Source organism: Notechis scutatus, chromosome 4 (genome assembly GCF_049901735.1).
Source record: "Notechis scutatus isolate UNSWTSFEM ecotype Mainland chromosome 4, rNotScu1.2, whole genome shotgun sequence".
Classification (NCBI taxonomy): Eukaryota; Metazoa; Chordata; class Lepidosauria; order Squamata; family Elapidae; genus Notechis; species Notechis scutatus.
The window spans coordinates 157,671,304-157,685,190 of NC_142012.1; the positions used below are offsets into that span (position 1 = coordinate 157,671,304).

Genomic DNA, 13,887 nt, shown 5'->3' on the forward strand with positions numbered 1-13,887 from the left:
CTGGCCAGATCTAAGTACCCCGCAGACAGGATCCAGCCTGCAGGCCTTGAGTTTGACACCCCTGATTTAAGGTGACAGTCAAGGAAATCTCATAAATTCAAGACATTTTCTTTCCAAAGTAAGCCACACAAGGGGAGGTATGGAGCAAATAAAAGGTGCTTTTTGTGTTTTGTAAAGGGATGGGAGACTGACTGATGATCCCATGCACTATTCATTGTCATTTTGCAGGTACGCAAACAGCACATGGAACGTTGCCTGACTTTCTTGGTGGATGAGCTCAGGGTTGTGGACCGTTCTGAGGCCCAAAACCGAATTTTCTTTGTTTCAGCCAAGGAAGTTCTCAGTGCAAGGAAACACAAAGCTCAGGGCATGCCTGAGGGAGGTGCGTAGTGTATGTTAGGTCCACTTTCTAGCGATGATGGTCCTTAACATCTTTTGAAGGTTGGCTAGTTTTTTTCCACCCAGAAGACCCATCTTTCAAAAGGCTCCTGCAGCTTCAATAAATTGTTCATCCACTCTGTTTTGTGCTTTTGTAGGTGGCGCAATCGCCGAGGGATTTCAGATACGGTTCCAGGAATTCCAACATTTTGAAAAAATATTTGAGGTAAAATTCCAGAGTATCTAAATCAGATTGAGTGGACCTATGTATATGTCATCCATAGGTCTCTTCATTCCAGGTTTATCTACAGAAAGAAATTTATCTTGAGCTTGGTGGGTTTGCTTAGAGAGTCAGAAGAGAGCTGCATTCAAATAATTATGAATGACTCTTAACATTTGGCTAACTTTGCACATTAGTGCAAAGTGTACTACTGTTCTCTTCCAGTGACTATCTTGTATGTCAGAAAGTCAAGAGAACTCAACTGTTTTTCTATCATAGAGTGATGAAGATGCTTCTAGGTTAGGCCTGTTACATTTCTGTGTTGTCCAGGGCAGACATTTTATTCCTGGGGATACACAATTTCTTTTTTTTCAGACTCAGTCATAAAAAACATGACGTAACTGACCTCCTTCTTTCTCCCTAAATGTTTTACTCTGAATATGATAACAACGGATGTACTTCCTTGTGTCCGATACTTGGCAGCCAAGAGTGAATTTATACTAAATAATCATTCTTAAAACGCTTCTGGGGTCTGTGGGACTGGCAGCCCAATGGTAAGGGATGGCCTTCATTATAGTGTGGGGAAAAATTGGAGGACCGCCATTTTCTTCCCTGTTCTAGGAGGCAGCAAAAGTTGATCTGAGACATTGCAGAAGAAGCAGTTCCCACAAAATAGGAACTAGCCTGATCCTTGTTAGCTTCCAGGAGACCCTTAATGCCATTCATTTTATTTCAGTGAGGCTGGTTAAGAAAAGGAGAAGCTGGGTGACCATGTGACTATATGTATTGTTGACTATCATTGGCCTTGTTGCTTATGCCAGTATGTCATATTGTTGCCTGTCTTTTTGGGGCAGTCCAGCCAGCATCACCATTGTCTGAGGTAGTTTGCAAATACTGTTTAAAAAAATAAAAGAGGAGGAGGAAGAGATACACCACAATCATGTTTTCCTGATTCAGTTCCTGTCAAGGCGTCAGGAATTAAAATTCTTGACTTAAGAAGGAACTTGAATGTTGTCTCGAAAGAACCGTAGTGTTACGAATGCTTTGCTAATGCCTTTTCTAGGAATCTTCTCTGTGCATGAAAATCGATTCTCGGCATCCCTAGGAAGAGAAATATGGAATGGGTGGAGAGGAGGCCTCTTTGAAAAAGGGATGAAGGGCTGTAGACGTCTGCAGGAGAAAACCTAACTAACGGAATAACCAGGCAGCCTGCACAGCACTGGTGGCTCAGTGGTTAGAATGCAGCATTGCTGGCTAACTCTGCATTCTCCTGCCGGGAGTTCCATCTTGACTGGCTCAAGGTTGACTCGGCCTTCCTTCTGAGGTCAGTAAAAGGAGGACTCAGATTGTGGCGGGCAATAGGCTGACTCTGTAAACCACTTAAAGAGGACTGTAAAGCACTATGAAGTGATATATAAGTCTAAGTGCTATTGTTATAAACCAGGGGTCTCCAACCTTGGCAACTTTAAGACTTGTGGACTTCAACTCCCAGAATTCCTCAGCCAGCTTGCAAGGCTGAGGAATTCTGGGAGTTGAAGTCCACAAGTCTTAAAGTTGCCAAGGTTGGAGACCCCTGTTATAAACGATCACATTTGCTGTATAGCCATAGCAATAGCAATTATATACCGCTTCCCAGTGCTTTACAGCCCTCTTTAAGCGGTTTACAGAGTCAGCATTTTTGCCTCCGACAATCTGGGTCCTCATTTTACCCACCTCAGAAGGACGGAAGGCTGAATCAACCTTGAGCCGGTCAGGATTGAACTCCTGGCAGTGAGCAGTGACTTAGCCCTGCAGTACTGCGTTCTAACCTCTGTGCCGCCATGGCTCTTATTTATCATCTCTTAAGACCTAAAGGACCCATGATTGACATCATTGAAGGAAAGAATTAAGAAATATTTTGTCCCATTTTTGATTTGCTTTAGGATTTGTGGTCAGCTTAGAAAGCCAAACACCAGTGTTTAGCCAGGCCTCCCAAAGTCCAGGGAATATCCAAGCCATCCCTGGCTAGAGATGGAACTCTTAAACTGTTGGCTGAAAGGTTTTCTTGCTCCAATACAAACCTCTCTCTGCCCTGATCTCGTCAATGAGGGGGATTGTTTGAACTAATTGTCTGCTTTTATTGTTTTCTCTCTGAGGTATAATGTTTCTTATAGCTTCCTACTATGGACTTGCTTGTTGTATAGTCTGCCTTCTTCTACCTGTTTGGTGACCTGGAATTGGACTTTTCCTGCGAATCTCGTCTAGTTCTAACAATGTGCTCTTGTTCATGCAAATCACTTGCTTTTTCATTGCTGATTTCTAGATCTACTTCGTCGAGTGTAATGGCTCTTGTCTATTATTTCTATTTTATATTTCCTTTGTTTCTTACTCTCTTTTTTTGCCATAACCCTTATTAAGGTTGAGAGAGTGAGCTGCAGTTTTAAGTTCTGTTAGGATACATTCAAGAGTCTAGGAGAATGCAGTGAGGAAGAAAATTAACTCTTTCTCTTGGTAAACAGGTGAATAAATTGTTTAAGGTTTTACTGAACTGCCAGTAACTGTTCAGGTGTAACCCTGTACCTTCTTAATTGAATAGGCACTTTTCCTTCAAGAAAGGATTTTCAAATATTTAAGAGCCATTATATTCCTCATGTTGCTATAAGAACTTGAAGGTGACATTTAACCTAAGCTAACCAGAGAATAAACTCAAACAGTGTTTCTCAACCTTGGCCACTAAATGAAAGGTAGGACTTCAACTCCCAGAATTCTTCAGCCAATATGGCTGACTGAGAAATTCTGGGAGTTGAAGTCCACCTGTCTTCAAATAGCCATGGTTGAGAAACACTGAAGTAGAAAACCTCCATACCAATGATGACTCTGTTGTGTTTACACAGACTTTTTGGCTACCTTGTCTTCATGTGAATAATATAAACATCCTCTTGCAAGACAGGTTTATTTGTTACACTTACATGGAGGTGAAAACTTCACATGTAGGAATTTCGAGATGGCTTTCTTTCATGAACAGAAATCAGATTATTATAGCATCAGCATGGCTGTTAGATCAATGTGTCTTCAGCCTGTGCCATGTGGGAGATACTCCAGCCATTATGTATGGATGCAGGAAGCATTAATCCATTTATCCTTCCCCTTTCTGTGGTATGTGGGCAAGGACCATCATGCAGTCCTTGAAGCTGGTCCTCAGGATTTCTCCATCCTGAAGGACCTCAGATAGTTCTCAGGGGGAGTGATGGAGACTCTGGAGAGCCAATCCCAAGGTAGAAGGTTCTGCATTAGAGAAGACTAATAGTCAAACCAGCTGTTTCCTATGATCCAAATCATTCAAAAACCAAAGCTTGCAAGAGCCGTGGTGGCGCAGTGGTTAGAATGCAGTACTGCAGGCTACTTCTGCTGACTGCCAGCTGCCAGAAGTTTGGCAGTTCGAATTTCACCAAGTCACGATTGACTCAGCCTTCCATCCTTCCGAGGTCGGTAAAATGAAGACCCAGATTGTTGGGGGCAATATGCTGACTCTGTAAATCACATAGGGAGGGCTGTAAAGCACTGTGAAGCAGTATATAACCCTAAGTGCTATTGCTATTGCTACTTCTAGCTGCAGACTTTCAAGAACGCATTCACAAGGAAATCCAGATGCATTTATCCAGTCTTAGTAATTGCAGAACATACGCCAAGAGTGTCCACAGTGTATGTGGAAAAAAAAGTCAAAATGGCAGCCACTGTGGCACAATTGAAGCTCCTCCCATTTAATGTGCATTACATATCCTGTGAACACCTCCAATATATGCATTCTCCTCATTTTCCCATTAGCTTCTCAGTTCATCTAAACCGTAATAAAAATCACCCTTGGCAGGCAATTCTGTTGAGATTCCCAAATGCTCGCGTTAAGTGGATTTTTTTTTGTTAATTGTTGCCTTTATTGTTCTTTTTACTTTCTACACATTACTGTTAGCTGAACTGTAAAAGAGAGCAGGATTTCACTGCTCTAGAGTTGGGATTTTGGTTATTGCTTGTCTTTCTTTTGTTGTTCTATGTCTTTTGTTTTCCTCCCCCATCCCGTTTGCTTTATTTTATACATACGTATACCTATAATCGCATCAGAGCATTCTCTGAAAGCTCGAAATTCCCAAGTGTTTTTGGTGACGGAATTGCAGTAATGTGTGTTGTGGCTTGGGCCCCTCGCAGGAGTGTATCTCGCAGTCAGCTGTGAAAACCAAGTTTGAGCAGCACACTATCAGAGCTAAACAGATCCTCGAGACTGTGAAAAACATTATGGACAACGTAAATGTGGCAGCAGCCCATCAAAGGTAGGCCTCTCCTGTTGCTTTTGCCTTGTTGATCAAAACTGGACAAAGCCACCAGGTTGCCCTGACCTTTTCTCCCCCATGAGTAGGAGGTGAGTAGAACCGATGAGGAAAGCATTGCCTGCAAACACCGGATTTGCCCATTGCCAAGTTCCTATAGTCCCATGGGAACACCAAGCGATCTCCAAGTCATGTTTATTGTTGTTAATATTATTTCTGTGCCACCCTTTCTTCATTGGGGAGCAACAAGTCGTTTGTAAGTGGGTGATAATTTAAAAAACCCTTTAAAATGGGTTGCCACTTTGGTGTAGTGGTTAATTTACCAGGCTCAAAACTAGGAGACTGGGAGTTCTAGTCCCACCTTGGGCAGGAAGCCAGTTGGGTGACCTTTGGCTGGTCACTCACTCTCAGTCCTAGGAAATAAGCAATGGCAAACCACTTCTGGAAAGCATTGCTAAGAAAGCTACAGTGAATAGTCCAGACAGTTGCAAGGAGTCAAAAACTGACATTGGCACTAAACATATAAATATTATGGGGTAGAATCATAGAATCATTGAGTTGGTAGCGGAGCCTGGAGGTCAGCTAGTCCAACCCTCAATCTTCAACAATAAACACATTTTAAAGTGGGGGGAAGCATTTTTAATGACCCTGTACTGAAATCCTTTAATTTGGGGTAGACTTGGGGCAACTCAGTGACATTGGGGCGACTCAGTGGAGCTGAGAATTTATTGGCCAGGTTCTCTTCCTGACGCCTAAGTGGAGTTCACAGCAGATTTTTTTTTTCTTTGTGCACTGAGCGAGATCGATCTACCAGCTACCTAGGATTGAACTCTCAACCTTCCGAGTGGGAGGCAAATCATGCTACTCACAGTCCTAGTAAGCAATAACAAATACAAAAAAATTAAAGAGAGGTTCCTTTTAGAAAAAGGCAGGCTAGCTCTGGAAATATCTGAGTGAAGAGTAATGGCTACAGAATCCAGCCACATGTGACTTGCAAAAGAATTCTGTGCTTGCTTTGTCTGTTCCTTCCGTACTCCAACTCCAGGTTCTGCCTTCCAAGTTAATTAATGTCTGGCTTCCTTTCCCTCCCAGGCAGGGATTAGTCTACAATATTATCTGGGTCACATGATAATGAAAAGACATATGTGCCCCTTTAATATCAATGTTAAGCACGTTGCTCAAAGGATCAGGATTAAGGCCAGAGGAGAGAAACAGTCTTAAAGCTGATTTGAGCTGCAAATTGAATTGGTCTCCTTGCTTTTAATTTTGACTGAAATCTACCTAGTAGGGTGGGTAGCCCCACTGCTAGTCTGAGCTTATGTCCACCAGAGGTTGATGGCTGCTTTTCTCCTGCCTCAAGAGTGCATTCAATGGAAGAACGAGAAGACCATAAGGACAGGTTGGACTTTGTACGAAACCAGCTCAACCTTTTAACAGACGAGGTTAAGAAGAAAATTAAAGATGTTACCGAAGAAGTTGCCAACAAGGTAAATAACCAAGTCCTGGATCCCTACCTCCATTCACAGCAGCCAGTTTTCCACACACAACTAGTTCATTTGTCAGGTCCTTATTGAGCTTTTAGTAATGTCGGTACCTGCTTCACCACTACAAAATAATTATTTTTTAAAGTTTTTTATTTTATTTTATACAAACAATCCATCTTCCATTTAAACAGTGTGTCGTCTGGGTACAAATACCTTGTGCAATAACAATTACATTTGATACATGTTCATTACTATAGTATTAATACTCTATTCCTCCTTTATACTACTATTTATAATATATCTATTATAACAATCCCCATCTTGGCATATTTAATTCTTATTCACATGCTTACTATTTTTCGCTAATTTTTTTTAATTTCTAATTTCCATATTTATTCTCTAGCCATTGATAAAATAGTTCCCATATCATATAATATTCAGTTTGTTCCTTTTCTTTAATTGCAAGTGTTAGCCTGTTCCATTTCTGCACATTCTAATATTTTCCTGATCACATTCTCATCTGTCGGAATCTTTTCACTTTTCCAATTTTGTGCAAATACAATTCTAGCTGCAGTTAATACATGGACAATTAAGTATGCCTTTTCTTTACTATAATTATTGTAGGCTAAGTAGTGAAAATCTCTTTAGTAATTTGAGGCAGGCTGCTATCTTACATCAAATATTTCCTCCCTCCCTTTTATTTTGGAAGTGATTATTGGCCTACTTTGCAGGGCTCCAAAGGAGATGTCAGGTAGTAGTGAAGAGATGTCACTCATTTCTCCTGATCTTAATGTGTCATGTTTTCTAGGTGTCTTCTGCCATGACTGATGAAATCTGTCGGCTTTCAGTTTTGGTAGATGAGTTTAACTCTGATTTCCATCCATCTCCACAAGTTTTGAAACTTTATAAAAGTGTAAGTTCTGTCCATTGGCTTTGCATTCCTTGGTTAGTGTTGATTTCTATGGATTGGTTTTGTGTGTTTGTATGTATAACTCGCATATCAAGTATTTTTCGGAGTATAAGACACTCCGAAGTATAAGACACAAGTATTTTTCGGAGTATAAGACACTCCGAAGTATAAGACACAACTAGCTTTTGGGGAGGAAAACAAGAAAAATAAAATCTGCTTTCCAGCAATTTGCCTCCTTGCAGCAAATAGCAAACAGCCTGTTTCAGCTTCAGCGCAGCCTGATGAGCACAAGCATTTGATTGTTGGTTGGATCAGCCTTCCGAACGATCAGCTGTTTCAGGCTGCAGGGATTGCCATCACCTATTGCCACCTCCACGTGCCCCATTTTCAGCCTCTGCAACCTGCTTTCGGCCTCTGCACACCCATTTTCAGCCTGCTCCAGGCAGTGGGGATCGGAACTGGTGGAAAATGGGGGTCACGGAGGCCAAAAACGGGGCATGCGGAGGCGGCAATAGCTGATGGCAATCCCTGCAGCCTGAAACAGCTGATCGTCAGGAGGCCATTCCAACTGACCATCAGCTGCTTATGCTAATCAGGCTGTGCTGAAGCTGAAACAGGCTGTTTGCTGCAAAAGGAGGCAAATTGTTGGGAGGCAGAGGCCAAAGGGTGGAGGTCGGTGGGTGGGCAGGACTTCAGCAACATTCCCTGCATAAGACGCACAGACATTTGCACCCACTTTTGGGGGTGGAAAAAGTGCGTCTTATACTCTGCAAAATACGGTCTTTGAGCATCATATGTGCCAATTCCTGTGAGGTTAATACGTAGAGTCGAGAACTGGCCCGTTACGTAAACGTGTGATGTTTTAGCGAAAGTAATAAACCTGGGTTCATGGTAAAAGCTCATGATTTTCCTTTCGCCAGGAACTCAGCAAGCACCTAGAGGAAGGATTGGGAAGGAACCTGGCAGACCGGTGCTCCAGCGAAGTCAACAGCTCTATGCATCAATCCCAGCAAGAAATTATTGGTAAAGAAGAATGAATAAATACAGCCCTTTCACTTCTCCCCTCCCCTCATCATGGTGCATAATTGGGTGGCTGTATATGGAATTCATTTCAAGAGCCAACTCTTGCCTTTAGTTTTTGCATTTGGTGTTTCTTAAGCAGGTCTTAAGAAATCATACAAAGAACGGTTACAGGAATTGGGTATGTCTAGTGTCTAATGAAAAGAAGGACCAGGGGTGACATGATAACAGTGTTCCAATATCCTACAAAGGCAAAGGGGTCAAGTTATTTTCCAAAGCACCAAAAAGCAAGATGAGAGGCAATGGGTGGAAACTAACCAAGGAGAGAAGCAACCGAGAACTAAGGAGAAATTTCCTAACAATGAGAGCGATCAACCAATGGCTTGCCTTCAGAAGTTGTGGGTGCTCCATCACTGGAGGCTTTCAAAAAAGAGACTGGACAATCGTTTATCTGAAATGGTATAGGGTCTTCTGCTTGAGGAAGGGGTTGGACTAGAAGATGTCTCTTCCAACTCTATTATTCTAGGTTCTATGTCTAAATAATGCCATCCTTATTGTTTAGGTCTGGATTTCTGGGGAGGCAGGCATGATTGTCTCCCTATTTCTAAAAATTGGTTAATGTGCTTTATTCACTCAATGCTCCCCCCCCCCCCAGAAAATCTGCAGCCCCTCTTGCCTTTGGAGGTCCAGAACAAGCTCCATTTGCTGATTCCATGCCGGCAATTTGACCTGAGCTACGATTTGAACTGCAACACCCTTTGCTCGGATTTTCAAGAGGATATCACATTTCGCTTCTCCCTGGGCTGGACGGCTCTTGTTAGTCGCTTCCTAGGACCTCAACATGCCCATCGGGTCCTGCTCACCATGGCCGAACCGGCTCTTGCGGTGAGTACTTCAGATGGTTTCGCTCTAGAGCTTGTACGTATAGATCAAGGGCCTTCCAACTTGGCAAGTTTAAGACTTGTGGACTTCCAACTCCCAGAATTCCCGAGCTAACATGACTGGAGGAGGAATTCTGGGAGTTGAACTCCACAGGTCTTAAAGTGATCATGCTTGAAGAGCCCTGGTATAGATGGTGTTCCTATATGCAAATGACAGAGTAGACTTGAATATTGGAGATCATTCAGCGGACCAGTCACGGCTCATGATTGTGAACAGCTCCCAGAAACAGTGATAGGGAACCTTGTTGTACCCGAGTGCCCAGGGGTTGTACTTGACTGTTCAGAAGGATCATCACCACCTCCTTTTAATGACCCCATAATCCCTTGTGGGGTGCAGTCTGGGCAACTGAATGGAGCTAGCAGAGTGTTTTAATGGCCAGATGCCCTTTCTGTCACCAGTGTGGAGTTTCGTTCAGCCGATAACATTCTCAATGTGCCCAGAGAGAGAGAAATCTGCCTCTACCTGGGATTGAACTCACAGCCTCTGATTGTGAGGCGAGAGCTCCACCTCTAGGCCACCGCACCACTCATTGTTCAGAAGGATGCTTCTGATGAAATAGGAGGACATCATTTTGCACAGAGAACGAGACTCTTCCCCAAAGTTGATGCCCTTAGTAGCATTTGATTGGCTCATGAATGCACAAATGGGGAGCTTTTATGAATAATCCAGCTGTCTCCAATTTCCCTCCCCTGGGCAGACTTACTGCAAAGTTTATTATTAAAAACATTTATAAATCTTTCAATCAACTCTGGGCAGTTCCCAGTCAAAAATGAGAAGAGATATAAAATCAAATTGCCGGCTGCCTGCAATTTGGCAGTTTGAATCTCACCAGGCTCATGGTTGACTCAGCCTTCCATCTTTCCGAGGTGGGTAAAATGAGGACCCAAATTGTTGGGGGCAATAGGCTGACTCTGTAGACCGCTTAGAGAGGGCTGTAAAGCGGTATATAAGTCTAAATGTTATTGCTATTTTAAAGAGAACTCGATTTATTAAAACATTGAAAGCAACCAAGCTGGGCGCCAATCTCTTCTAATGTGTAGTTATTCTCCCAACGCTTGGGGCAAAATGCTAGGTCTTTAAAGCCTTATGGAAGGCTAAAAGGTTGGAGGCCTGCTGACCACGTGGGGGTAGAGGGGGTTCCACGGGGCTGCCACATAACGGGCACACCTCCCAACTCTCATCAAATAATATTTAGAGGAAGGAACATAGGAACGTCCCCACCCTATCTGACTTGGTAAGGTGGGTAGATATCCTTAGGAAAAGACGGTCCTGCAGAGAGCCATTTAGGTCTTCAAGGGTCATAACCAACCCCTTGAATCGCACCCTGCAAGAAACTGGAAACCTGCATCGCTTACGTGGCAGAGGTATTACACGGGCAAACCTAGAGGGCTTGTCCGTGGACCGGGTGAAGTTTCTGGATGTAGAGCACAATGCAGTAATCCAGAGAGGAGGTGACCCAGGTTGCATTCTTCTTCCCTAGATTCCTAGATCTCTTGCCTCCACTCCTTGCACTAGTGTTCCCAGTCTAACCCCGGAGAGTGCCTCGCAGGAGGAGCTCATGATTTCCTTGGTCACCAATTTGGCATCATTGACATCTCGGACTTCCATGACGGTTATCATCCTTGGGGGTCTGGTGAGTACCATCACCATCTCTGCCTTGGGTGGGGGGGAGCGTGTTCTGTCTTATACCAGTCCCTTCTGCTTAAAACAGCTTACTGATCTGGGTCAAGATCTACTGATCTTTCCAAGTCTGAGCCTGTCCCGTCTTTTCCAAAACGTATTTCATAGATCTTGCATTAGATGAATAGCAAGGTGGACTCTTAGCGGTAGTGGCACAAAACTGTTTTGCTATCTAGCAAAATCACATTATGTGGATGTGGATATCTCACCCGAAGACTTCTTTTTTCTAGCCATGCTGTTGAGAGCAGACTCACCGCTCTCAATAGTTGGGACTCCGGCTTGCGAATTCACCCTTCATGATACCTGCAGATCCTTTTTTTAACAGAAGGCAGGAAGCTCTCAAGTTAAGTATAGGCAGGCTACGTAAAATGAGCAGACTTCACACATATCTGAAGAGAACTTCCCTGCTTAAAAGATGCATGTGGAAAAAGTGGAAAGTTTCTTTTGCCGTTACAAAAATTAAAATAATGGGCCATTCACAACCTCTATCTTCTTGCTGTGAGGTGTAGCTCCTCTACCTCCAAACTCTCACTGCTTAACGCTTTTTTTATATACAAAAGTATCATAGCGAATGGTTTCTTCTTCCATTTGTGGTTCCTCTAATAAAACATTGCATTGTTTTGGTTTCGAAGTGTTCATAACACAAGATTGCAGAATTCAAAATTTCATGATAAGTATAATCTTAAAAAGTAGCCATTCTTTTTTTTTAAGAAAAGAAAGTAGCAAACCTTCAAATTAAAAACAGGAAAAAAAATTACCTTAATAAGCCTTAAAATTTGTATCTTCTTTCCGACCCAAGGTAAGATTTTTCTAGCAAAGGTTCACGTTTTCCGATTGGAACGGTTTTTGACCAAGTGGTTCTCTTCCCAGGTTTGGAGAACTGTGGGCTGGAAGGTCATCTCTCTTTCGCTGAGTATGTACGGGATGTTGTACCTGTATGAGAAGCTTACTTGGACAGCCAAAGCCAAAGAGCGGGCTTTCAAGCAACAGTTCGTCAACTATGCTACAGAAAAGCTGCAACAGATCATCAACCTCACCAGCTCCAATTGTAGCCATCAGGTGCAACAGTATGTCTGACCTGTTTTGTAATGGGATTACCCCTTCCTCTGGTAGCCGGGCGGTATTATCCCTGGGCTGCTGATGGATTGGTGCCTGGCATTTTTCTCTCCTAGGGAAATGGCCACCACGTTTGCTCGCCTCTGCCAGCAGGTTGATATCACAGAAACCAAACTGGAGAAGGAGATTGAACAACTGTCTCAAAAAATTACTCAGCTAGAAAAAATCCAGAACACCTCCAAGCATCTACGGTAAGCTCAGGAGTGTCAGTGCCTTGGGTGAAAGATTAGGAATAGCAGACAAATGAACACTTAGTTTCCAGGCTATCTATCTCTATCTCTCTCTCTCTCTCTCTCTCTCTCTCTCTCTCTCTCTCTCTCTCTCTCTATATATATATATATATATATATATATATATATCCATCCATCCATGCATTCATTCATCCGTATCTATTTATCACCTGGAAATTGTAAGTGAATGTGCTCTGTATATGAACTTTAAAATTACTTTATTATTAGCATGTGGCATTGTTTACAGTAACCAGGAGACCAGTGCTGTTGCAGAGTAGTAGTATGCCTTGCAAAGGTACCAGCCCTGTTATAAGACACACTTGCGAACTTCCGATGGTGCAGCACAGGAGGGCGAGCTGGCTTTGCTCCAAGGGGGCCAGAGGCCATAAGAGGGCAAACAGGCGGGGCCAGATCTGCCCCGGCCAAAGCTGGCCCGCAGCCGGGGCGCCAGCCCTGCCCGGCCCCCCGGGCGCCCCCCCCACCTGAGTGGCCAAGAAATCGAGTTTGACACCCCTGATCTACAGCATCACTCAAGGCCCCCTCCATTCCTGGAGGTGCCTCGCAAGTGGGCATCGCAACTGGGAAGGTTCAGAGCCCTTGACTGCCTGCACCAACTTCTCTCCCAGCCAAAGTGGTACCTATCCATCTACTTGCACAGTACATGCTTTCGAACTACTAATGGACAAAAGCTGAGGCGAGTGATAAGAGTTCACTCTGCCATCTCCAGCATCATTGAGCCACTGCACCTCTCAAGTATGAGAATGAATAGGTACCTGTGTCTCAGTTAGATTCATTTTAGAGAGATACTTTTAATTTTAATTACTTTTTTATTTCAAACACTAATTCACCAGTTTCTCTCAAACTGATTTAGGTATTGTTAATGTTTGCGGTCCCTGGAGGACTAATTGTTTTCCTCCTTTTGTTTTGTAGGAAGAAAGCTGTTTGTCTTGAAGATGAATTTGACTGTTTTTCAAAGGATTTTCTCCAGAAAAAGAAGAGTGGAATTTAAAAGATTAGCACTGTTTCCCTCACAGGGATTTAGTCACATGAATTTTTCCTGCTGCTTTGACTACTCGGTTTCTCCGTTGCCACCTGGCCGTTCTGATACTTAGGCTAATGAATTGTGCCCAAGAACTCAGCAAGGAAGCAGTATTTACTATTGATTGAATCATTTTGCAACTTTTCATAAAATGAACTAATTTGTATCTACTGTAGTATATGAAAATTTATTTGGAAATGTAAAAAGAAAAGTTATATAAAATAAACAAAGAGACCTGTAGTATTTTGTATAAATGTTTACACCAAGTCAGCTCCTCTTTCTGGCATCCAGGACAAATCTTGGTTCATACCAATCCTATTATCATATTCTTGTTAACTGCAATGCTCTGTGTAAGGAGTGCTGATTTTTTTTTTCAAAGACTCTTGTACAAACCAATACATTATTACAGAATGTTGCCAATTTTTGAAAGAGATTTGTAGTGTTTGGATGCAGAGACAATCAGTTCTCCTGATGCCATTCTAGGATTTTCATTTGGCCGAAAGATTAATTAAATCTTCAAAGTGGCATATTTAAAGCTATATATTTTTACTGAGGGCATTCCTGGCTCAA

General features: G+C 42.8%; 1 protein-coding gene across 3 annotated transcripts in view; it reads left to right on the forward strand.

Moving 5' to 3' along the window:
- The window catches only part of MFN1 (mitofusin 1), a 28,787-nt gene extending 15,230 nt beyond the window's left edge, over positions 1 to 13,557 (forward strand). For all 3 annotated transcript variants that reach the window (XM_087965376.1, XM_087965377.1, XM_026666717.2), the window contains 11 exons: positions 229 to 382; positions 537 to 604; positions 4,778 to 4,899; positions 6,257 to 6,383; positions 7,189 to 7,293; positions 8,211 to 8,313; positions 8,966 to 9,195; positions 10,733 to 10,885; positions 11,803 to 11,999; positions 12,105 to 12,239; positions 13,209 to 13,557. In XM_087965376.1, the coding sequence (XP_087821502.1) occupies positions 229 to 382; positions 537 to 604; positions 4,778 to 4,899; positions 6,257 to 6,383; positions 7,189 to 7,293; positions 8,211 to 8,313; positions 8,966 to 9,195; positions 10,733 to 10,885; positions 11,803 to 11,999; positions 12,105 to 12,239; positions 13,209 to 13,287 (1,473 nt within the window). In that variant the 3' untranslated portion in view covers positions 13,288 to 13,557. The remainder of the gene's footprint in view (positions 1 to 228; positions 383 to 536; positions 605 to 4,777; positions 4,900 to 6,256; positions 6,384 to 7,188; positions 7,294 to 8,210; positions 8,314 to 8,965; positions 9,196 to 10,732; positions 10,886 to 11,802; positions 12,000 to 12,104; positions 12,240 to 13,208) is intronic.
- Positions 13,558 to 13,887: the final 330 nt, after the last annotated feature.